General features: G+C 36.8%; 1 protein-coding gene across 1 annotated transcript in view; it reads left to right on the top strand.

Annotated features, from left to right (window-relative positions):
* LOC150085739 (kinesin-like protein KIF20A) overlaps window positions 1–26,860 on the top strand; it is a 1,052,004-nt gene that overhangs the window by 744,206 nt on the left and 280,938 nt on the right. Inside the window, exon 18 of the mRNA XM_090374670.1 lies at window positions 21,957–22,157. Within this exon, the coding sequence (XP_090230796.1) occupies window positions 21,957–22,157 (201 nt within the window). The remainder of the gene's footprint in view (window positions 1–21,956; window positions 22,158–26,860) is intronic.

The following is a 26,860-nucleotide window of genomic DNA, read 5'->3' as shown; positions in this document are numbered from 1 at the left end:
TCCTCCTTTGTGAAATAGGGTCACATTTGCACATCTCCGGGCCATGGGTACCTCCCCTGAGTCCAAGGAAGTTCTCATAATTAGGGCTAAGGGTTTGCTTACTTTCCTCTCAGTTATTACAAAATCATCTAGCTCACTACCAGAGTTTAATTCACCTCTGGCATTCCCCTCCCTGAATAACTCCTCATGTGTGAATATAGATGCAAAATACTCATTTAGTTTGTTAGCCACCTGAGCAGGATCATCAAGAGTCGAACCTTCAATATCCAGTGGACCAATAAGATTCATCCCTTTCCTTGTAGAGTTTACATAGGTAAAGAACTCTTTGCTCTGTTTTTCTTTGCCTGCCTAATCGTCTCTCTGGCTTGGTTACAGACCAACTTGTATTTATCATAGGCTTGCATGTCACCAATTAATTTATATGTAACCCATGCATTTTTCTTCTCTGTCACATGTCTCATTAGTTCATCTGACATCCATTTAGGCCTAAACCTTGAACAATATTTCTTAGTCAGTATGTAAAGCTATAGTAGCTTCGAAGATTAATTTTTTAAATGCCTCTCATTTTGAATTTGCTATTGGTAACATCATCAGTTGGTCCCACTGTATAGAATTTAAATAATGCCTCAGAGCACCATAGTAGCCTTTATGAAAGCAAAAACCCTTCCCTTTACCCCTGATGGTTACTCAAAGATCCCACTTTGGGATCTTTGAGTAAATCCACTTCAGCACACTGTGATCACTGCCACCTAGTGGTTCCTTATCTGCAGATTCTTCATGCTTAAAGAATCACTACTGATAATCATAGCAAGAGTATTACTCCCTCTAGTTGCCTCCCAAACATGCTGATGTAGAAAACAATCATCCAATAAATCCACAAAAGCCTTGCTAGTTGTGTGAGTGACCAACCCACAAATTCCAGTCAATATCTCAGAAATTAAAATCCCCCATTTTAAGACTCTGATTTACTGGCCCACTCTATTTCCCTGTACAGTTTTTTTATTATGCACATCAGAGTCGTTAGGCCTAAAACGCACTCCTAGTCTCAATTTTGATCTCCCAGCACTAATGTCACACCAAACTGACTCGACACTGCACTGTCCAGCGATGTCCACTGGCTTCACTTCCAAGGATTTTAGGTGTTTTTTAACTAATAGCATAACCTCTCCTCCCTTCCTATCCTGTCTATCCTTTCTGCACACATTGTACTCCCCAAATTCCAGTTCTCCCTTCCTTATATCTGTTTGACACCAAATTTCTGATATCCGAACAATATCTGGCTTTGCTGTTTTCACCAACACCTCAAATTCCTCAAATTTATTTACCAAACTCCTAGCATTGGTGTATACACAAGTATATATGCTCCTGTTCCTATTCTTAGCTACCGTAACACAACCCATGTGTTTACTTGTACCGCAATGAATCCCAGCAATCTCTGAAATACCCTGGATCTTTCCAGGCTGCTGCTCATTCCAATAGAAGCAGTTCAAGAATCACTTTCACCTCTGCCAGTGGCTACTGTTAATCTATTAGTCCTTGTAGCCCGCTAACTAGCAGTTTCCAAACCACCTAACACTGCATCGATAGCATCTGCAAATATTCTTGCATCCTTTCTATTTAAGTGTATCCCATCCCTGTAGAAGCAGTCTCACCTGTTAACAAGCACAGACCAGGCTGAAAAAAATTTTACCCCTTGAGCCTTGCACAATCTTTCTAGGGCCGAATTGATCGACAAGGCTGCCATCATATACTCCCTGCTGCTGTGTCTTGGCCGAATTGCAGACACTTTCAAATTCAACCCTTATTCACAGCTTTTTTTCAACAGTGACCTGTACTTGTTATTTATTTCTGCCGGTCTCCTACTCTTAAAATCGTTAGTGCCAGGGTGTACAACAATACCACCCTTTGTGCCCCTAAAAGATGTCTGCTCCACAACGTCATGAACCTTTTTCCTTGGCGACATAACCTGGTCCTGTTTCACCTATCCTTTTCACACACCATGTTTTCCGTTTCTCTGACAGTAGTCACCGACAACTACTAATTCCTGTGGGAACAGCGCATTTTGCCTTGGGGGTTGGCTCTTTATTGTGTGGTGATCAATTGTAAGCTCTGGTGTTGATGTGGGCAGCTGAGAACTTGATGGGCCCCTCAATTTAGATCCTTTGAAGGCATCCACCCTGTCCTTCAAGCCTCTCATATACCCATAACAATGCTGAGTGTTCGCCTGATTTTGTCACACACCTTACCTCGCTCGCATAGTCATTCCCCTTGGTAATATCATGTCCCATACCTATTTGCTCCACAAATATAAACGAACAGTGCTATTTAAAAGGCTGTAATTCAGAGCCTTTTATATGTGCTGTAATATAATTTTAGAGCTTTAATATAAATGTCAATAAATAAATTTATTGAAATTTATTCAACTTCAATAAATTTTCAATTTCCGAAAAAAATTATAACCCTAAATTTATATCCCAATGCAGTTATAATACTAAATATATATATATATATATATATATATATATATTTTTTTCAGTATCGAGTATTATCTCAGAGTTTCGTTATATAACTTCTGTATCAAGTTAAGTATTAATTAATAATGTTACATTTGTAAAATCTAAGTCGTTATGTATTTAGTTACAAAAGTACAGTTTAATTGACAATGAAGTTTAACAAGATTAGTAAATTTTATGGATTAATTGATAATATTATATACTTTACTATACTTTACTAAGCTAACGCTGTCTAGTACAGGATATAACATTGTATCGTATAACAATGGCGGCAAGTTACGAACTTTAAATCTACGGACACTAAATATTAATTAATTTCCAAAATCTGGCTATCTAAATTGAGAATAAACCAAGTATCTTGACTAGGTCGATAAGCTACTTATAGAAAATAATTTAATATAACAATTAAGTCAGTAAAGCATCTAAATATAGCTAAAAACTGACATTCGCCTGAGCTGCAAAACTAGTAAAACAGGTGGATTGGATACCTTTACTGATACTAAGATTACATTATTTAAATTAGTGTTTATTCAAAACTAATTTACATTAAATTAGTTTTGAATAAATACTGTACTCTACATTAATATTCATTGTATGAATTAATTGATTGTACGGATTAATTGATAATATTATGTACTATACTATACTAAGCTAATGCTATCTAGCACGGGATATAACATTGTATCGTATAACAATTGCTGCAAGTTATGAATTTTAAATCTACGGACACTAAATATTAATTAATTTCCAAAATCTGGCTATTGAAATTCAGAATAAACCAAGGATCTTGACTAAGTCTATAAGCTACTTATAGAAATTATTTAATATAACAATTAAGTCAATGAAGCAGCTAAATATAGCTAAAAACTGGCATTTGCCGGAGCTACAAAACTAGTAAAATATGTGTATTGGATACCCTGACTGATACTAAGATTTCATTATTTAAATTAGTATTTATTCAAAACTAATTTAGATTAGATTAGTTTTGAATAAATGCTGTACTCTACATTAATGTTAATTGTATATTTTTTCAACCTCATTTAACTCGGTTACAAATCGTAAAATGCTGTACATGATTAAGTTTGTTGGGGGATTATAATCTCAGTGTGTTGTACTGTACCGTCCTGTTTTTCGTATCTTGTATCTACAAGACTCAAGTGTGATGCATACAGAACGGAGTTACGTACATGAAAAAAAAACAATTAAGTACTTAAGTCGAAGAGTGCCTATATCTGGGTAGGTTTCCCAAGAAAGCAGCCTAGATACAGCTGTGTTGTATGCTACAGAGTTAGCCTTGGACCATATTTGGCAATGTTTGGTATTAGGAATCAATTTTGAATAGCTTTGTGATATTTTTCTAAAGCAGATTTCTGTAGGTCACTACCATAAAACAATAAAAACAATTTGCAGTTTTTGGTTTATTGGGCTTTTCTGTTAGTGCAATCTATTAAAAACGGGTAGAAAACTCGATCTTATTGCATTTCCAGTGATACCAATAGCTGGAATTCTATGTAATTTTATTTTATTATGGTGAAATTTGCTTCCCCTTTGCTGAAATCTTCTATTGATTCCTATTTTTTGAGCTTCGTAAAGTTGTTACTCTGAATCACAATTGGGCGTATCGTGTTAGTTGCATTTTTTTGTGTTCCGTGTTCTTTGTTATTGTTTGCTTACTTTCTTACCGTTTTAAATTTTATGACCAAAAAAAAAAAAAAAAAAACTTGGTGAACAGAAATATCAATATCACAAATATCAGAAATAGTGGAACAGGTAAATACATGGGCTGTGTTAGGGTAACTAAGAGTAAGAACAGGTGCATGTATACTTGCCTGTACACCAATGCTAGGAGTATAGTTAATAAATTTGATGAGCTTGAAGTGCTAGTCAAGACATCAAAGGCAGATATTGTTGGGATATCAGAGACGTAATGTCACACAGATATAAGCAGTGTAGAATTGGAATTTGGTGAGTGTGTACAGGTACAGGAAGTACAATGTGTACAGGAAGGATAGACAGGAAGGGAGGAGGTGTTATGCTGTTAGTTAAGAAACACATAAAATCTAAGGAAGTGAATCCAATTGATGTTGGTGGACTATGCAGTGCTGAGTCTGTTTGGTGTGAAGTAAGCACTGGGAAAGGAAAAATGAGAGTAGGTGTGTGTTGTAGGCCTAATGAATCTGGTATAATGAGTAATTGTTCAGGGAAATATAGTGGGCCAGTAAATCAGGATGTCTTATAATGGGAGATTTTAAATTTGCAGTTATTGACTGAAACTTTTGGTTTGGTCACTTGAACACTAGAATAGGTTTGTGGATGTATTGGATGACTGTTTTCTACAGAAACATGTTTGAGAGGCAACAAGAGGGAGTAATACTCTTGATCTGATTATCAGTAGTGATTATTCATGCATTAAGAATTTTGCAGAAAAAGGAACCACTGGGTTGACAGGGATCGCAATTTACTGACGTGTGAATCACTTAAAGATGTAACTACCATCAAGGGAAGGGCTTTTGCTTTCATAAAGGTGACTACAGAGGTCTCAGCCAGTTTTAAATTCTGTATAGTGGGATCAACTGATGTTACCAATGTTGAATTCTAAATGGGAAGCCATCAGGGACTTAATTTTCGATTCTACTAGGCTTTTCATTCCACCTAAGAAATACTATTCAAGGTTTAGGCCTAAATGGATGTTTGATATTAATGAGGATACGGCAGAGAAGAAGAATGGATGGGATGCATAAACATGTCACAAAGGAGGTTAGGCAGGCGATGGCAGATTTCGCAAAATCTTTGGCAAAGGATGCAAAGAAAAACAGCAAAGAATTGTTTACTTATGTAAACTTTGGAAGGAAAGAGATGAATCAGATAGGACCACTTAATATAGATTGGTTGACTATTGATAATCATGCTCAGTTAGCAGATAAACTCAATGAGTATTTTGCATCTACATTCACACATGAGGAGTCATTCAATGAGGGAAGTGCTAGAAGCTTATCATATGCTAACGGGGAGCTAAGGCATCTGGGGTGGATGGGATCTATCCAGTTATATTAAAGGAGGCAGAAAAGATAGCAAGCAAACCCTTAGTCATAATTATGAGAGCTTCCTTGGACTCAGGGTAGAAGGCCCCATGGGCTGGAAGTGTGCAAATGTATTATCAATTCACAAAGGGGGTTCAAAAGGTGACACAATGATTTCGGACCTGTTAGTTTAACTTGTGTTCCAGGGAAAATAATGGAATCACTGGTTAAAGAATAATTGCAGGATCATCCAGACAATACTGCAGTAATAGTTAAGACACAGCATGGGTTTGTTAATGGGAAGTCTTGTCTGACCAATTTGATTGGATACTGTGATGTGTTCACAAAGGAACTGAATGCCAAAAATAATTTTGATATCATATACTTGAATTTCAGGAAAGCTTTTGATGCTGTTGCACATGGAAGACTGCTGTACAAATTGGAGAGGTATGGCATTAAGCGTAAGTTGCTACAATGGATAAAGGGACAGTTGAGTTGCGACGACACAGAGTGGTAATCAGTGGACACTGTTCTTCGTGGACAAATGTTATTAGTGGAGTTCCCCAGGTTTGGTGTTAGGCCCATTGTTTTGTTTATTTATCAATGATATTGAAGAGGGTATATCAGGTTTAATATCCAAGTTTGCAGATGATGCAAAGGTTGGCAGGGTCGTTAACAACAGTAAAGACAGTATGCTACTCTAGCTGGATCTAGATAATTTGGGAAAATGGGCTGAGAAGTGGCAACTGAAGTTTAACATTGACAAATGCAAAGTACTGCCTATGGGTAGCAATAACCGAAGAGAAATGTACCTACTCTGTGGTACTACACTCAGGGAAGTGGAAAGTGAAAAAGTCCTTAGGGTAATTGTGCAGTCAAATATGAAATTCACTGACCAGTGCAATCAGGCTGCCAAAGCTGGTCATGGAGTCTTGTCAATGATATATAGGAATTTTGCTAGCATGGACAGGGAGGTGATTATCCCGTTATGCCAGGTAGTGGGTACAGATCTGGAGGCCTCATTTTAGGAAGTGTGTAGAGTTGCTAGAACGAGTACAAAGAAAGGCAACGAGATTGGTGATGGGAACAAAGGGGTGCTCTTACCAAGAAAGGCTGAAGTTCTACAAATTGTAGCACATGGAGAGTAGGCACCTGTGAGGTGATCTGATTAAAGTGTATAAGGCCTTGAATGGGTTGAGCAACCTGAATGCTGATGGGATTCTTTGTCTTGCTCAGACTAAGAACCTGAGGGGGCACAGTTTCAAATTGAGGAAAGACAGTTGTAGAATAGAGGTGTGAAAATTTGCCTTTAGTCAGTGGGTAGTTGATTGATTGAACAGGCTTCCACCTTTTGTTGTGGAAGCTAATAGCCTAAATAAATTTAAGGCTGAGCTGGACAGGTATTTGGAACGAATGGAGTGGTGATATGGTGTTTTTTTTTTTTTTTTTTTTTCTTTTGGCTGATGCTGCGCAACCTTGCTTTCTTGCATCTTATGCCTCTACTATTGCTAATACTGTACTCTACATTATTATTCCTTACAAAATATATAAAAGCAATACAGCTCAGTTCTTCCTACTTTAATACTATTTAAAAATATAACAGATTTAACTCATACATTTTTTTTATAGGAAGTTCTTCGGCATGACACTTACATCATATTAATCCAATTAATACATTATGTGAGACTAAATTTATGATGCAATGTTATGATTGAAAATTGTTAATATATACAGGTTTCTTAAACATAATCCTGTATTCTATTTTTATCTACTCACTGCCAAAAGGAAGAGCAAAGCGAAGTCGATGCACATCAACACACCATAAACTAAACCACCCAGCAATAGTGGACAGAAAATTGATGACAATTGTCAAATTTACTAAAATATTTTAGACTGAACTTCTTAATAAGGGACAAAGTTATTTCAGGATGGTCCATGCTAACAAGAAATAAAGTGACACTTAACAATCTTCACTGTCTTTTATACTAATAATAAGATTCAATTTATTGTACTGTGACGAGATTATTTTTATTAACCAATGTAAATAATATTATTTACACATGTGCGTAAATGTCCACGAGTCCAAAATCATGTATGGTCTACATACATTTATAGTGTTAGGGTTTAACTTCATTTCAATGTCTGAGCTATTAGGAGTTTTGTATATTCATATTGTGTATTAATTACTTTAGCCTCATTAAAAAGAAACATGGTTCTCATGGATGGCATGAAAAGATAGTTAAGACGCACCTGTTCTTTTTGCCTTATGGATGGCTGGTGTTGTAGTTGCATTGAAAGATAATTTTGGGTAGAACTAATATGAAAAGATTTACATTCCCCACACTCAATGTTATAGACTATGTTGGTACGTTCCATGTTAACAACTGTAGTTTCTTCCTCATCTTCAATACTGTTTAAAGCTTACTAATGGGTTGTGCAACAATTTTAAATTCTGTGTTTTTAAAAATAGTTATAAATGGTTTATACCATTGTTGTACCTAAGGAACTTTAATAACATTTTTGTGTAATGTTTTTTTTATTAAGTGAAACTGATTCTAATTTTTCTGTTCACGATACACAATTTCTGACTTGTGGACCTTTACATGCATGTGTAAATAACATTATTTACATTGGTTAATAAAAGTAATCTCATCACAGTACACTAAATTGAATCTTATTATTAGTATAAAAGAGAGTGGAGATTAAGTGTCACTTTACTTCTTGTGAGCACGGACCATCCTCTCAACTACCAAAGGTGCATGGTGTTTGCTGACTCATTAAGTATACTACAGGCTTTATCAGGGATTGGGTACAATCATCACCCATTGATTGCTTTGACATCCATTTCTGCTGGATCCCAAGCCACATTGGGATCAAGGATAATGAATCAGCTGACACCACTGCCAGATCACCACAACCCAACAACAACATCAGCCTGTTAGTCTCTTATACAGACTACATGCAGCTAATACACTCTACATTACTATCCCAATGGCAACAACCTTGGCATGGGCAGGTCACAAACAAGCTATATTTGATAAAGCCTGTTATCCAACATTGTCAGTCAAGTCTGCAGGAACTGTAGAGAAGGAAGTTGTTCTAGCTCACCTTCGCATAGGACATAGTCACCTTGCGCATGCATCTTTGCTGAGGGCAGATCACTCTCATATGTGTGAGGATTGTGACACCTTTTAACCATTTGTCATATTTTAATCGAATGTCCACGATATAGGCAGGATCATTTTTATGTAGTTTAAAGTTTTTACCCATCTGTCTGAGCCTTATATACCAATCAAATTTTATCTGACAATGACAATGTGTTTTTTGGTTTTTTAAAACCGATAAACCTCTTCACTTGTGTTTAAATGCATCTTTATATTAGTTTACCTTTTACATATTTATATTTTTATACATATTGACCTAGTGACCTAAGCAATTATGTCACTACAATTTTTCTGTTACTTTGAATGGGACATGGTTTTGGCGCATTATAGCCCTAGTTTGTTGATGCACCACTAAAATCCAAACCCAACCAAACAATCTGTTCCAACAATCAGCTACCCACAGGCTGACGAGAAACTTTTGCCCATCTATCCTGCAATCATCCTTCTTTTACCACAACTTAAATTTATGCTCCTTCATGTGTACAGTCTCAGCAAGAGAAAGAATGCCATTCACATTTAGCTTATTAAATATATTCAGGACCTGTTCCTGCTCTTCAACAGATATTCAAAGAAAACTCTTTCTATGACAAATGGCAGCATGCTCATATTTTGGCATTTCCAAAACCAGGAAAAATCCTAAAAATCTGCAACATTATCAACCTATTGCACTCACCAGCTGCATCTGCAAGGTCATGGAGAAATGATCAATGCCAAGCTATCCTGGTTTCTAGCTCAAAATGACCTTATAAATCCAATGCAATGTGGCTTCCATGAAGGTAGATATGTTCTCAACCTTTTGATTAAGACAGAAATAAACATCCATGACACCTTGATATGGAAAGAACACATTACCATGGTTCTCTTTGACATTGAAAAAGCCTTTGACACTGCTTGGAGATATGATATATTGCAAAATCTATACGATTTGGGATTACTCTTATACCTACCACGGTTTTTCAGAAATTTCCTGCACCACCGCTTATTTCAAGTTAATTTCCAACCACTTATCTTCAAAATTTATCCAGGAAGAAGGGGTCCCAGAAGGATCAGTGCTAAGTGCAACCCTCTTTAATATAATAATGAATTCAATAACAGAGGACCTGCCACAAATAGTATCCACTACCCTGTATACTACTGAAGTCAGTGGCATACAGGGATTTGTAGCCTGCCATTTGCCTAATATGGAAATGGTAGAAAGACAGCTGCAAGGTGTCATCAACAAATTAATTAAATGGGCCCAAAACAATGCTTTTCGCCCCCGACACCTTAGGCCTGTCGGGATACACTTCTGCAGGAAACATAACCTACATCAACGTTCAGAACTTTGACTAGAAAATCAAATCATACTAGTGGTTCCTAATGTCCGCTTTCTTGGTGTGATATTTGACAAAAAACTCATCTTCCAAGTATATATTAAAACACTCAGGATTACCCATCCCAAAAAGGTTCTTAAGAGTTCTATCAGGCACAACATTGAGAACCGACCATTACACACTATTGTAGTTGTACTATGCATTATTACGGTCACATCTAGACTATGTTTCTGTAGTTTATAGCTCTTCAGTACTCTTCGTCTTGCACTGGTGGCATACTGCATAACACCAGTCCAGAGCCTATACACAACCTACTGCCCACACGAAACCTTCCTGTAGATATGCAGACAAATGCTTTTATTACACTCAAAGGGCATCCAAACCACCCCACTTGGAACGAACTTTTCTCTCCTAAATGGGAAAACCTATACAGAGGCTATCCATCTATAAACCCATCAGCTGGGATATGTCTTTGCTCACTGACAAATTGACCTCAGTAAAATACAACCTACTGCCTCTCGCACACAATGTCACCATGGACGTACTATATACCACCACAGCCGACCGGGCTAGCCAGGTGGGTAAAGTGCCTGCCTGGCAACCCAAAGGTAGCGGGTTCAAATCCCGCCTCAGGCTTGGATCAGAGTAAAATGCAAAAACTTTGGGAGGTGCATTATGGTCACAGAAGCCGATGTGCCAACAACTAACAAAAAAAAAATATATATATATATACCACTATATATGTCTTTGCTTACTGCAGGCCGACTGGAAAATTGTCCTTAGTAAGATACAGCCCACTGCCTCTCATACAATCCAACCCTGGACATACTATATACCACTGTGCGACTTTTCATTGAAAGCCTGGGGAAAACACCTTTTTCCCAACAGGACATACTGCAAATACACAGCACACTGAGAACCCAGCATGGCCAGTACACACCAATCTACACAGATGGGTGTAAAACTGACAATCATGTTGGTTGCAGCAGCAGTATTTCCCAACATTACTATATCCAGGAAACTCCCTACTGAATGTAGCAACTTTATTGGAAAACTCTGTACTTATCCACATAGCCTTAAATTATGCATTCTTGCATATTGCACAGTGTTATATATACAGACTCCATTAGTGCTATCCAAACTATACAACAGAATATGAAGAATGATAGCCCTTTACTTAACAGATCTGGAGTACTCTGACTAAGTTAAACCAGAAGAAACAGCAAGTTCTCTTATGTTGGGTCCCTGATCACACTGGAATTTCTGGAAACGAACAGGCCAACCTAGCTGGCAAAACTGCAGCTGATTATATAGCTCAAGCCTTTCTAGTTCTAGAAAGCATCGGACTACTTACAAGTACATTATAATGAAATGTCTTGAACAATAGCAACACATCTGTCATCGGCCAATAACCAATAACAAGCTACTCGGTATAAAAAAAATCTCAGCCTATGGAAGTCCAGTATTCGTTGTGTGCATGAAGTTGTGTTAACCCGATCACAGATATGCCCTACACTTGACACATCACTTACAGCATATACTCATTGATTGCTCCATTTACAACAGTGAGCGACAAACTCTTTTCCTCATTTTCAGCAACAAACACTCTGAGTATTGCCCAACTCCTAGTATATATGTCACATATGGACAAAAGCTTTGCTTTCCTTAAACAGATAAAACTCTATAATGCGCTCTAAAGCATAACCGCAATCCAAATTGAGCTAAAAAAAAAAAGTGCAGTGTCTGCCTTGAAGAATAATATCTACATTGTCTTCACATTACATTGTGAAACATTTATGATCACAATCGATGTGCTTAATTACAACAAACCAGTCTGTCATCTTGTTCTGGAGGCTAGGGTATGCCTGAATTTCAGAAAAAAACAAGTCAGCAAGTAGATGAAGTGCCGAAACAGCCAATAAAATTAAATGCATCAAAGCTTCTACTAGCAACTTGGAGAGAAAAAATGGGCTTAAATCTGGTAAATGGAAACAGTTTCAGATAAAGGAAAAATTACAATTTGATTTTTCAACTTTAGCCAAAATTGACATAAAGTTATAGTTCTATCCAGAGCATTGAAACATGACATTTGGCACATCTTTTCTGTAAAAAGGAAATATGATACAAGAACTCCCTGACTTATGTAAGGATTGCTTTCCGCAGAATGCCACGTAAGTCTGGGAATTTCTCCATGCTTGTGCAGCACTTGCACTGTTCTCGCTGAATTGATTGAATCAAAAAAGAAATGTCGACAAACATGTAAATAGAATTATTTATTGTATTTATTCAATTTTTTATCTCATGAGCAGAAAAAATTACAAAAGCATGCAGTTTAAAAAAAATTCAAAATTATAAAATTACAAAAAAAGAGATGAGACAGGCATAATGTCAGTAAGTTTTACCTCTCGAGCATCATTGCTAGAATTGACATCTTCAGCTGATAAGTACGCCGCTGCGGAGGTTGAGGGCTGTGGACATTTAGAAGCTGCTCAATGTTAGAAAAGAACATATTAAGGGATGACTGGATGGTGGCTTTTTTTCTTTTCATCATAGATTTCTTTGTAGCAAGCAAGCATATCATTCTCCCCTCTGTTAACTTGTAAGAATCATTCACTGCTAGGATCCATCTCCTCAGTCCTCTCCATTGCTGATGCAATTTCACGAAATGCCATTGCCATCTCTCTGGTGATGAAGCATCTCGGCTCCTCATTTGGTTCATTTTGAGCATTATCAGCATTTTCTTCTTTCACTATTGCTGCCTGCAAGTCAATAAGTTCTTCATTAGATAATTCCTTCTCTTCTTCTATTAATCCTCCACGTCTTGGGCATAAACCTCCAACTGAATTAGCTCTGCAACCTTTACAATCTTATCTGTAACAGCTTCATATGATTCGTCTTTTTCAAATCCTTCAAAGCCTTTTGCGTGTCGTGTGCATATTTTCTTCCATGCGCTATTTAAACAACTTTTAGTAATTTCCGCCCAGGCCTTATTAATGTTTAAGATGGCATGGTAAATATTGTAAGATTTCCAAAAGTCTCTTAACATAAAATTTTTCTCACCGTCTAGTGCAGACAATGCCTGAGCAAATGTTGTGCGTAAATAATATGTTTTTAAATTCGAAATAACACCCTGATCCATAGGTTGGATGAGTGAAGTTGTGTTTGGCGGTAGAATTATGACTCTCACATTCCAATTGAAATCATCTAGATGCGTAGCATGTTCAGGAGTATTATCTTATAGAAACAAAATCTTGAAAGGAACGTCATTGTCTTTACAATATTTTTCGACCTCGGGAATGAAGCAGCATTTAAACCAATCCTCAAAGAGATATTGTTATCCGTGCTCTCAGGATCGATCAGAAATTCACTGGTAGGTGGCTTTATTGATGCCCTTAAATGCACGAGGATTTCCAGAATGGTACACAAGCAGTGGTTTTAATCTGTAATATCCTGTTGCATTAGCTCCAAGCAAGAGCGTGGCCCTATCTTTTGATGCCTTGAAACCTGGCATTGTATTTTCCTCTTTGGTAATGTATGTTCGATCTGGCATTTTTTCCCAATACAGAGCAGTTTCATCAAAGTTAAAATTTTGCTGCGTTGAATAGCCACTTTCATCAATAATTTTTTCCAACACATCACAAAATTTCTCTGCCACTGCGGAATAGACACTGGTGACTTCACCGCATACCTTAACGTAGTGGAAACCGTAGTGATGCTTGAGCCTATTAAACGACCTGTTGCTTGCCAGAAACTTGGGTTGTGGGTTTCGCCATACTTATCCTTAATATCTTTATAAATACTTGCTGCTTTTGCTTGAATGGTCATTAGACTCAGGGGCACTTGCTTCTGAATCTGATTTTCCATCCCTATTATTAATAGCTTTTCCATCTTCGATATAGCACCTGAATGCTGTTTTGTGACCACTGTTGATCTTAAGTGCGTTGATCCTTTGACATGTTCCTTTATACGTGCACTGTCCTTTAAAGTATTATTCACTGTTGAAGCAGCAAGACCTAATTCCATTGCAATAGATGACAAACTTTGTCCTACTTTGTACTTCTTAATCATTTTCATCTTCATTTCTAAATCAATTTTGTTTAATTTCCTCGCACTATCACCACTTGCAGTTTTCGTTGGTTACTTTCCCTTCATCATCCTAATACATAAATAGGAATGAAGAGAAGTTTCTGAAAATTTGTTTTTTTATATGATTGAAAATTTCAGTGAAGGGGAACACATTTCACCATAATAGCATAAAAACCCACACAATTGCAGTTATCAGTATTATCGCAAATGCAATAAGATCGAGTTTACTACCTGTTTATAATTAGATGCACGAACAGAAAAGCCCAATAAACTGGAAAGTGCAAATTGTTTTATGGTCATGACCTCCAAAACTTGGTTTAGAAAAATATCACAAAGACATTCAAAATTGATTCTTATAGCGGGAACATATGATAATGATGAAGGGGTAGTGCAATTTCAATTATAAATATGGCGTTTTAGAGAGATAAATAGCTTGATAATATAGTGAAAATTTTCAACTTCCAAGGACTTGGAACTTATTACAAAAAAAACACAATGTGTTATTTTGTTCACATTATGAAATTTTCACGATACCTCTATTTATTCCTATGGGATGCAAAATACGTTTCGACGATTTTTTTAAGTTTGCACAGGCCGGGGAAAACTTACATAAAGTCAAATCTCCTTAAGTCGAGTATTACATAAGTTGGAGAGTTTCTGTATCTATATTGCAGGCAGTGAATAGTTACATGGATTCGTGATGCAATAATATCCATACCAGTGACAAAGCTAGGGGTTTAACATAAAATTAACCAATACAGGAAAGATTACACAAAATGTATTAAAACATAAAACGTATAAATACATATTACATATAAAAATTATATATTAACATGGGAAATGAAAGAACATTCTTTTTTTTTTTTTTTCATGCTACACACTGCACGATGAAAAAACGATTGCAGTCATTCAGCTGAAAATGAAAGCTTTCCCTTCATTATGTATCTTTTGTAGGATTTGTCCACTATGAACCGCCACGATCAGGAGCTACCTGATCACGACTGCGTAGGCATTCCTTGTCTCCCGATATTGCTGTCTAAGATGTTCGATTTCTTCAGGGGACCAGGTTGTCCTTGTCTGTTGGAAGGCTCGTCTTTTATGATTCACATCTCTTCTGAGTGTCTGTAGTTGCTTAGACCACCACAGGACTGCTCCCAGAAGGGGAGTTTTTCTTTTAATTGCAGCGTCAGCCACTTGTTTGTTTGCTTTCATGATTGCATGCTGATGATGGTCAGGGTTCTGTTCTTGCAGGTTTTCAGCTTGCAGTTCTTCATTGGCAATAATGTTCTTCATTGGCAACAATTTATGACGTGTTCCACGCCATAAATGAACGACATACATTCGGCTTTAATGAAACTAAAATTATAAATATTCAACACAACTACTACAAACTACTTATTGCAGAAACCTTAGAGATGAAACTACATGCAACTTCAATCAATATCCGTAGGCCATTCCTATTGTCCGACGATTGGTCACTTATACGCATGCGTGAAGAACAAACACTACAACATAAGACAAAAGTTTCGGATTAATTGTGAATAGCTCTCTTCCTGTGACCCGAAAAGTTCTAGTCTGACTTAAGGAATGTAGTGAACCCCCAACCCCTACCCCATATCCAATTATTAGACCCCTAAATTTAACTCAAAATTCCTGCCACAGCACCAAAAAGAAAAAATCGATCCTTAATTATTAGCCAGTTTAGACCTCCAAAATCTAACTTTATGACAATGTCTTGCAAAATTGATATCGCCTTCCCCATGAATTATTAGCGAGTTGGACAAGGAGAGTTGAAAAGAAGCTTCCTATGTCAAAAATAAAGGTAAAGCTCTCTAGTATCAAATCTATTAGATAGTTTTTGTATATATATTCGTTCTCATCTAACTGGACTCCAAGTAGATGATTTTGATGAATTTTTTTTTTTTTTTTTTTAATATCGTTCTTTTAGAACGATTTGTCATCCAATCACTTAGGCTATATGCTCTTGTTTTTTTTTCTTCCTGAAAACTAACATACAAAGATACAATTAAATTTTCTTTCGTGTATGTATGAATGAAAGCAGAATAAAAAAAAAAAAGAAATTTGCAAAGTCGTATATTTTTTCAAAGTGATTAATAGGAAAGGTCACATGATACTGTTGAATTGACAAGCGAACATCATTGAGTAGGCAGTACTAACAATTCGCTATATGGCTACTGCAGCAAAGTTTGCGGTGGCTACATGGTGTATGTATTGGCAAGCGCTGCAGTTGTGTAATTTTTACAGTTGCCAAACAATGTTAAAGAGAAAGTGTTTAAGCATTAATCATGATGTCAAGATTCTTTATGATATTGACCAGGGTTTTAAGAAAAAAGATATTGCAGAGAAATATAGCATACCTGCAAGCAGTTTATCTACAATTTTAAAAAATCGAGAATCAATTTTAAATGCATTGAAGGACGAGCAGACAAGAAGTGAATTAAGTTGTGTATATATGAAGATGTTGATAAAGCTGTTCTAAAATGGGTGCAAATGAAATTGAAATGGTACGTGAAAAGAATACACGAATATCAGGTCCAATAATTAAGCAACAAGCTCTGAAATTTGCACAGTCCCTTGGACATACAGAATTTAATGTGAGCACTGAGTGGTTAGATAAATTTAAGAAGTGATACAGAATTGTGGAAAAGGTTATTTGTAGAGAAAGTGTTAATGTAAGCTAAGAAGGCCTTAAAGATTTTGGAAGAATATGAACCTAAGGATGTTTTTAATGCTGACGAAGTGGGTTTATTCTTTAAATGTTTACCTAATAGAACACTTGCTTTTAAGGATGATAAATGTTTTGGCAGAAAGCAAAGAAAGAATCACTGTGCTAGTTGGAGCCAATATGACAGTGAGTGAACAATTAAGACTTTGTCTTCAGTAAATCAAAAAAACCCAAGATGTTTGAGACAAAAAATCTTTGGAAGTTGAGTACATCTTTAATAAAAAAAAGCATGGGTGACAAGTGATATTTTTGAATAATGGATATTAAAACTAGACAAGTGTGTAACAAAAGAAAAATCATGTTGATTACTGACAACAGTCCGGCACACCTGCCGTTATTTCTGTATTTCTGCCAAACTTAACCCAATTTGTGTCCGTTATGTGAAGTTGTTGTTTTTACCACCAAACTTAACGTCAAAACTCCAGCCAATGGACCAAGACATTAAAAACTTTAAATTTTATTATTGAAAGAGAATAATAATGAAGATTGTCAATGCGTTACAAGAAAATAGGAACTTGGAGGTTACGATTAACCTTAGAGATTGCATCTCTGAACTGGCAAAAGTTTGGACAAATGATGTCACTGAATACACTATTCAAAATTGTTTTTCGAAAATGAATACAAAAGTCATCGAAAACTGGACGAACAAGATGAACTGCCCCTTTCACAATTGAAAAACTTTTGGACATTATTAAATCATCCGGAAACATCGAAAATGAAATAACACTGGATGGTTATGTTTATGTAGATCAGGATCTGGCTACAATAGAACATTCAAATGAAGATGAAATACTGCTGAATAGTGTTAGATGCGACCATGATCACAAAAAAATTAACAATGATGCTGAAGACACATCAGAACAACTCGTTGAAAAGCCAACTCGCGAAGAAATGATTCATGCTTTTAAAATGGTTCGTCTGAGTCTACAGTTTTGTGAAAATGTTCCTGATAATGTTTTAATGCTCTGAATAAATTTTTTAATTGTACTGTGCAAACGAAAATTACGATTTTTTTTTTTTTTTTTAATTTGTGATAATTACCAGCAAAATTGTGTAAGCAGTTTAAATAGGTTATGTTTTTGAAATAAAATACAAAAATAAATGTACATTAGATAATTTCTCTATAACGAATTTTTTTACTGGAATTTGTTATAGGGAAATTTGACTGTACTTTGACATAGTAACATTTCTATAACAAGTAAGTATTATTTACCAAACTGACACATTGCAATATATACGTGGATCATGAAGGAGTGCCTTCTGAACAAAGAAGTCGTTCGGGGTGCTAAAGTCCAAATTTCTATGTGGGCGCTCACGTTACATACAAACACAGGCTATCACATATAATAATAAATTCATTTCATTCATAATTTCGTTAATTCTGCAACAAAGTTTTCCCAAAGTCACCTGGTGATCCAGTTTCTTTAGTTCTTATGAGTCCAAATCATTGGTGAACAGTAAATCCATGTTAAACTGATACTAATTAAGCTTTTTATCAGGAGCACATAGAAATCTGGCCGCACGGTCAAAATCTGCAGTTGTGATTGGCTTGTGCATTACCGAGAAGCTGACTGGTAGTTGGTGAATTGGCCAGCACATCGGTTTACGATGGGCAGAGGTCTTTATATGCGTGTCTTTGTGCCTAACAAGGGTATCCAAAGAAAAGGAAGTGCATTGTCTGACTCCCGTTCAATGGCGAACTGAATAATGGGTGACAGAGAGTTGAAGTGTCCCAAAAATCTGTCTCCTGACTTGCGGGGAATGATGGCAAACACATTGTTGACATAGCGACACCAAAAGGCTATAGGATCTGGTAGACCCAGAAACGTGCGATCCTCCAGTTCCTCCATAGCGATGTTTGCTGTGCCATGAATCTGATGGGAAAGGGCTTCACCATACATTTTAATACCACCAGTCAGGCACAACTTGAGGGCGGTGCAAACATTTCTCGCAGATAGTGAAGTTCTGCTGCCCAGGGTTTAAAGAATTTTTAACCTAAAACCTATGTTATCCATTTTTTCTCAGCAAGCTAAATATATTATTATAAGCAATCTCCAAGTTCCAAACTGTGTTTTTTAAAGATTAACATGGTAACCTGTTTGTATCTTCCCTGTAACTTTTATTGTATTTAATTTTGACTTTCCATTACATTCTGAATTGCCAATTTGCCTTAAAAATCAAATCAAATAAATAGGACAACTGTCATTTGGCCTGAAATTACTGAACTTAATGATTTAAAGTTACAAGAAACCAAAAAAATATAGCTTACTTTGCAAAAGGTAAGAATCATCTCAAGAAGTACAGAGTTTCCTGAAGCATGTTCACTGGCCTGTGACTGCAAACTGCTTAAAGATTGTAGCACTATTTTGTTTTTGTCATTGAGTTAAAGCAACTAGTGTAATGAGCAATTGTGCAGAGAAATAGAGTGGGCCAGTAAATCAGAATGTCTTATAATGGGGGAATTTAATATTCCAGATATTGACTGAAACTTGAGGGTTGTTCACTTGCACACTAGCAAGAGTTTTGTGGATTTATTGGATAACTCTTTTCTAAAGCAATGCATTTCAGAGGCAACCAGAGGGAGTAATACTCTTAATCTGATTATCAGCAGTGATTATTCATACATTAAGAATTTGCATATAAAGGAATCACTTGGTGACAGTGATCATATTGTACTGATGTGGAATTTACTTAAACATGTAACTACCATCAAGGGTAAAGGGAAGGGCTTTTGCTTTCGTAAAGGTGACTACAGTGGGATTAACTGATGATGTTGCCAACAGTGAATTCTAGATGGGAAGCCTTCAGGAACTTAATCTTGGGGCTTAGTAGGCTTTTCACGAACTAAGAAATGCTGTTCAAGGTTTAGGCCTTAGATGGATGTTGGATGAATTAATGAGGCTTGTGACAGAGAATAAAAATGCATGTTGTGTATATAAATTATCAGACAACACAGAAGACTATGGCAGATATAAGATAGTCTGTAATCAAATCACAAAGGAGGTTAGGCAGGTGAAGGCAGATTACAAGAAATCTTTGGCAATGGATGCAACAAAAAACAGCAAAGAGTTCTTTATTTATGTAAACTCCAGAAGGAAATGGATGAATCAGATTAGTCCACTTAAAACATAGGTGGTTTGACTATTGATGATCCTGCACAAGTAACTAAATGAGTATTTAGCTTCTACATTCACATGCCGGGGGTTATTCAAGGAGGGGAAACTTAGAGCAAAGTGGAGGAGAAATTGTTGAAGTTAAACATAAAAAAGGCACCTGGGGTGGGTGGGATCTATCCAGTTATATTAAAAGAGGCATCAAAGGAATTAAGCAAACCCTCAACCATAATTATGAGAGCTTCCTTGGACTCAAGGGAGGTCCCCATGCACTGTAGGTGTGCAAATGTGTCCCCATTTCACAAAGGGGGTTCAAAGGTGACACAAGCAACTATATACCTGTTAGTTCAACTTGTATTCCGGGGAAAATAATGGAATCACTGGTTAAAGAAGCATTACAGGATCATCTAGACAAGACTGCAGTAATTATTAAGACACAGCATGAGTTTGTTAAAAGTTGTTCTTGTTCTTGTATGACCAATTTGATTGGATACTATATGGTCACTGGGAAATTGGATGCAAAAAATAATTTTGATTTCATATACTTGGATTTCAGGAAAGCTTTTGATACTGTTGCACATAGAAGACTGCTGTAAAAATTGGAGCAGCATGGCATTAAGGGCAAGTTGCTTCAATGGATAAAGGGATGGTTGAGTAGGACAGAGAGTGGTAATCAATGGACACTGCTCTTTGTGGACTAATGTTATTAATGGAGTTCCTCAGGGTTTGGTGCTGGGTCCATTGTTGTTTTATGTATTCATGAATGATAATGATGAAGATATGACATCTGGTTAGTATGGGCTTGGCACACCCAGGGTCCTCAGCTGGATATCATCATTCTTCTCTCTCTCTCTCTCTCTGTGAATCCCTTCTACTATTCTCTCTCTCAGGGTAACTCGTGAAATTTTTGGCTGGTGCAGCATAAGCCTCAGGCTTCTTTGCACCCTATAGCTAATAATAATAATAATATCAGATTTAATGTCCAAGTTTGCAGATAATACAAAGGTTGGCAGGCTTGTTAATGACAGTGTGATACTACAACTGGATCAAGGTAACTTGGGCAAATGGGCTGAGAAGTGCAACTGCAGTTTAATATTGACAAATGAAGGACAGAACAAATGAAGTACAGGTCTGAAGGCCTGATTTTAGGAAGGATGTAGAGTTGCTAGAACGAGTATAAAGATGGGAAACAAGATTGAAGGAAAGAAAGGGGAAGAAATTTGTAGAACTTAAACCTCTCTTACCAAGAAAGGTTTAAGTTCTACAAATTGCACTACCTGAAGGATAGCTACATGCGAGATGATCTGATTGGGGTGTATCAGGCCTTGAATGGGTTGAGCAAGCTGAATATTTTTTTTTTTTTTTTTTTTTTTTTTTTTGCTGGTGCAACATAAGCCTCAAGCTTCCTTGCACCATATGGCTAATAATAATAATAATACTGATGGGATTCTTCCTCTTGCTCAGATTAAGAACCTGAGGGGGCACAGATTCAAATTGAGGAAAGACAGTTGTAGAATAGATGTGTGAAAATTTCCCTTTAGCCAATGGGTAGTTGATTGCTGGAACAGACCTCCATCTGTTGTTGTGGAAGTTAAGAGGTTAAATAAATTTAAGGCTGAGCTGGACAGGCATTTGGAGTGAATGTATGGGAAGAGTTTTTTTTTTTTTTTTGGGCTGATGCTGCATAAGCTTCCTTTATTGCGTCATATGCCTCAACTAATGCTAACTATGAAAAGTCAACCTGCATGATTATTTTTTAAATTTTAACCTTTAAATTTGCTAGGAAATAATGTAATTTCTGCAAATTATAACATTTTGTGTATTTATTTCTTTATATATATATATATATATATATATAGATTTTTTTCCTTTTGTATTTTTTATTATGTTTTTTTTTATTTATATATATATATATATATATATATATATTTATTTTTTTTTGTATTTTTTATTATGTTTTTTATTTATTTATTTATTTATTTTGTTTTTTTGTTTTGTTAGAATTACAAAAGGAGAATCACCAGTTGCAGGGGTTATACAACATTCATATGTTATTAATTTCCTTGCTACAAGACATTGAATTTAAAGCATCACAGTGTAAAGAACATATGTGCCAACTTCTTACAAGTCGTACTTCTGAACTGGAGTTTAAAAAAAAGGAATTAGAAATTATAAGAAGAATCGGCCTAAATGAAAATAGCGGTAAATTCTTATAATACTATTTTACTTTATCATTTATTTGAAACAGGACTACTAAAAGGCATATTTTAATAAAGAAACATTTTCTGAATTATAAGAATTAATAAAATTCAGATACGTTATGGATTAAATATTAAATGTTCAGTTTATTGCAACTTCCTGCTATTTTAAAAATGTCAGGACATCCCATTCTAAAAATGTGATGTCTATTTGATTGTCCTGTCTTTAATAGCTAACTACCATGTTTAAATATAACAGTGGCGAGATGCGTATGAACTTTATTGGCATTAGCATTAGTAATGTCAAACGCGAGTGCCCATATTTAAGACTTGAACGTGGTTTTTCTTTTACTGCTTTTATTCATTTGGCTGAGCCTTATACATTTTACCAGATATTTTCTGACAATGACCATATGTCTGCTGTTTTTACCTATTTAAAATCAGTAAATGTTTTACTTGTATTTAAAATTTACGTTTTATTGTTGTTATTTCTTTATAGATTTCTCTTTTATACTTTTTATACCTTTGTTGTTATATATCTTGACATTGTGACCTAACTGATTAGGTCAATGAAATCTTAATTTTTTTTATATATGACCTGGTTTTGGTGCCTTATAGCCTTACTTGCTAATGCACCAATAAAATCCAAGCCGAACAACCAACCAGGTAATGGCAAATGAAGCAAGAAAGCAAGCTTATATAGGATCAGCAAAAAAAGAAAAAAAAAATACACCTTCCATTTCACATACTCATTCCCTCCAATAGTTTGTATAGTTCTTACTTGAGTTTATTTTAGCTATCAACTTCCACAACAACAGATGGAAGTTTATTCCAGCAATCAACCACTTGCTGGATAAAGGCAAACTTACACACATCCATTCTCTAACTGGCCTTCCTAAATTTGAATTTGTGCCCCCTCGTGTGTAGTTTGAGTGAGAGAAAGAATCCCATCAGCATTAAGCTTGCTGAATCCATTCAAAGCCTTAAACAACTCAATCAGATCACCACACAGGTGCCGTCTCCAGACACTAATTTTCAGAACTGAAGGCTTCGTTCCCCTCACCATTCTCATTGTCCCAGCACTCTATATTCTTCCTAAAATTAGGCCTCCAGACTTGTACTCAAAATGTTGCCTCACCATTGCCTTATACAGTGAGAAAATCATCACCTCCTTATCCTTGCTAGCAAAATTCCTGTATTTAGTAATAGTAATCGTGGGATATGATGCAAGAAAGTAAGTGTATAAGCTTATGTAGCATCAGCCAAAAAATATATATCAAAATATCCTGGGAGAGCGTCTGCATGAATTTGACATAGTGTGATAGAGATTGATTTTAAGCCAGAGGCAATCGAAAAGAGGAGATTCCAAATTAAGTCTGTAACGGGGAATATCAGAGTGGACATATACACAAGTATCACCTTTGAAGCTCATACAGCGAATAATTCAAACAAGTGAGATGAGCAATGGTTGAATGAACCAATTGGTTTCAGAAAAAGAAAAAGTGATCTGGCAGGCTGTAATTGGAAATGGACATTGTTGAGATTGCAACGAATACCACATATATTTATGAAATGAATGAATAAGTGTTGTTGTTATTATTATTAGCCATATGGTACAAGGAAGCCTGAGGCTTATGCTGCACCAGCCAAAAAAAAAAAATTCCCCTGAGAGAGAGAGAGAGAGAGAGAGAGAGAGAGAGAGAGAGAGAGAGAGAGAATGAAAGGAATCACCAAGAAAAAGAAGAATGATGATATCCAGCTCAGGACCGTGGGTTTGCCAAGCCCATACTCACCAGATGTGAGCCCCCCCCCCAGGGTTAAGTTTTGGGAGCTTAGATCTTCTCATAAGTTTGTTCTATATGTTAGACTATTAATGATATATTCAATAGTAGGAAAAGGTGGGAGGACATGCTTTATGAAGTAATGAAATTTTTGGGTATTGCATATATATGGCAAGAATATACCCAGCTCCTTGACATAACATGGCCTTGACCATGCTAACCGCATACACACTACTCAGACTCCTCATCACTATCTGGTAGAGTTTGAGGCTGTAAGGTTATACACTTGCTGATCCTGAAGACTCCTAGAAAGTTACCAATAGTTTCTGTCTGGTGGACTATCTAGCGGCTGGCCTGCAAATACCACTGTAGAGCTGTACTCTCGAAATGTAAGGTAGATTAGATCTCATCATGATGTCCAACATAATCTCAAAAGAAAGACATCAATCATACTGTATGACTGAAGAGATGGAGGAGGGGAGTTTGCTGGAGCTTTGCTCTGATGACTAAACATGGGTTCCATCACTTCAAGCCTCCAATAAGCAGAGTTGTGGTATTACTCCGGTTGATAACTCAGGTTTGCATTCCTCCGTGTGGTGTGGGTTGGGTGTCACACCTCAACCCATGTTTTCTTTGGTTTGCACCTGGATGGTTACCTCCAGTACACTAGGTGCTGTATTTCAGGGCTTGCATGTTGGGGTTATATGCAGGGGTTACTACAGGACCACCATTGATAAGTTTCAAGCAGAGTATATGGCTGCCACAGACCAACCGGTCTTTGTCGAAATTAAGTGCACTTGATATCACCGGAATATTAGTTCCATCAGTGTTTTAGATTTTTGGTCTACTTTGGCATGTCTGTGACAGCCCCAAGTACCTCAAGTTTTAGGTTGTTTATCATAAAACTAAACTATCACAGAACAACTTCCACAAGTTGTGTGATAAAGCGGTAAGCAATGCCTCCTACGTTTCCTTCATTATGATTTTCATTGAAAGGCAACTGGTAAAAGCACTTGATCACCTTACGCCTCACCTTATCATTGTCTAAACATTTCAGATTTTGATTGTAAGAAAAGTAATTTTTAAGTGAAAACATTTGGTGGCACCTACTAAATTTTAGACTGAAGTAAAACCAGTTTGTCATGAAAATGTAATGCAGAAATGATGCTAACTCATCAATCACTAATGTTGATTTGTTAGGGTAAGTCCTTGTTAGAGTAACGGTCCTTCAGGTTATCACAGACATTCTCTCAGATATGCCAGACAAGCTGTACTTGCTACCTGGGAGTCTAAAACGCTGATGGAACTGATATTCGGGTGACACTCAAGTCAAGTGCACCCAATTTCGGCGAAGTCCGGACGGTCTGTGACAACCAAATCCTCTGCTTGCACCTTCACGATGGTGGGACTGTTAGTAATCCTGGGTATAACCTCCATTCACAAGTACATGGTGGGTGACCACCTAGGTGTGAACCAACGTAAGCAGTGGTCAAGGTGTGGCGCCCACACCACATGGAGGACCACCGCCCCTCTATGTTACCAGGCAGTACTAGGTGGTAGATGACTCTCATCAACCGGTGAAATACCACCATTTTGCTGGTTGGAGGCTTGAAGTGGCGGAACCCATGTTTAGTCTCTAGAGCTAAGTTCCGGTCAACCCTTCCCTATCTCTTCCATCATGCAGTATGATTGATGACTTCGGAGGTTATGATGAATGTCGTAGCGAGATCCAATATTCCTTACATTTCGAGGGTGCAGCTCTAAAACGATGTTCGCAGGCCGGCCGCTAGTTAGTACACCGGACCGAACCTATTGGTAACTCTCTGGGAGGCTTCCGATCCAGCTAGTGTATAATCTTGCTACCTCTACTCTGCCAGATAGTGACTGGAGGGAGTCCGAGTAGTGTGTATGCGGGGAGCATTGTCGAGGCCACGTTATGTCAAGGATCTGGGTATATTCTTACCACATGTATGCCATATCCAAAAATTTCATTACTTCATACAGCATGTCCCACCACTTTTTCTTACTATTGAATACACAATGAATTGTCAAACTAATAGAGCAAGCTTATCTGCCAAAAGATCTAAACCTCCCAAGGACTTACTAATTCATTTCACAAATATACGTGGTCTCAATTCTAATCTCAACAATGTTCATTTCCACTTGCAGTCTGCCAAACCCCATGTACTTTTTCTGACAGAATCTCAGTTATTAGTTGATTCAACTACTGCTCATCTCAGATGCCCAAATTATTCGCTGTATGATTCCTTTTGCCTCAAAGGTGGTACTTGTGCATATGTCCGTTCTGATATTCCCTGTCAGAGACTTGGCAATTTTTGAATCTCCTCTCTTTGATCTTCTCTGGCTTAAAATCTCTCTACCTCATTGTGTAAAATTCATCTGTTGTCTCTACCATTCTCCCAACTCCACTAATCACTTGGAGCTCTTTAACTTCCTCTCTTTGCAACTTGATTTTCTCCAATCCAAATTTCCTAACAGTGAGATAATTTTCCTTGGTGATTTTAATGTTCAACTCCAGCTGGCTTCCATTTTCTAGTCACACGGACCCAGCAGGTCGAGATGCTGAGGCTTTTGCAATTACTAATGACCTAGCACAGATTGTTCATTTACCTACAAGAATACCGGACAATCCTAATCATACAGCCAATACACTTGATCTTTTTCTCACAAACAACCCTTCTAAGTACACGGTCGAAGTGAGAGGTCCTTTAGGCACTTCAGATCACAACTTGGTGATTGTCTCTTCTCCAATGGAACCTTTATCTCATGGCTATTCCCAACCTCGTGTTGTTTGGCATTACAAGAATGCAAAATGGGTTGACCTGCGAGACTTCTTTTATTCTTGTTCTTGGTCGGATTACTGTTTCAAAACTTCTGATGTCAACGTTTGCTCAGATCGTGTCAG

Source organism: Mastigoproctus giganteus, chromosome 5, assembly GCF_048544385.1.
Source record: "Mastigoproctus giganteus isolate SK-2022 chromosome 5, ASM4854438v1, whole genome shotgun sequence".
Lineage (NCBI taxonomy): Eukaryota > Metazoa > Arthropoda > Arachnida > Uropygi > Thelyphonidae > Mastigoproctus > Mastigoproctus giganteus.
Note: the sequence above shows the minus strand (reverse complement) of the source record. Positions and strands in the feature narration are given on the sequence as shown.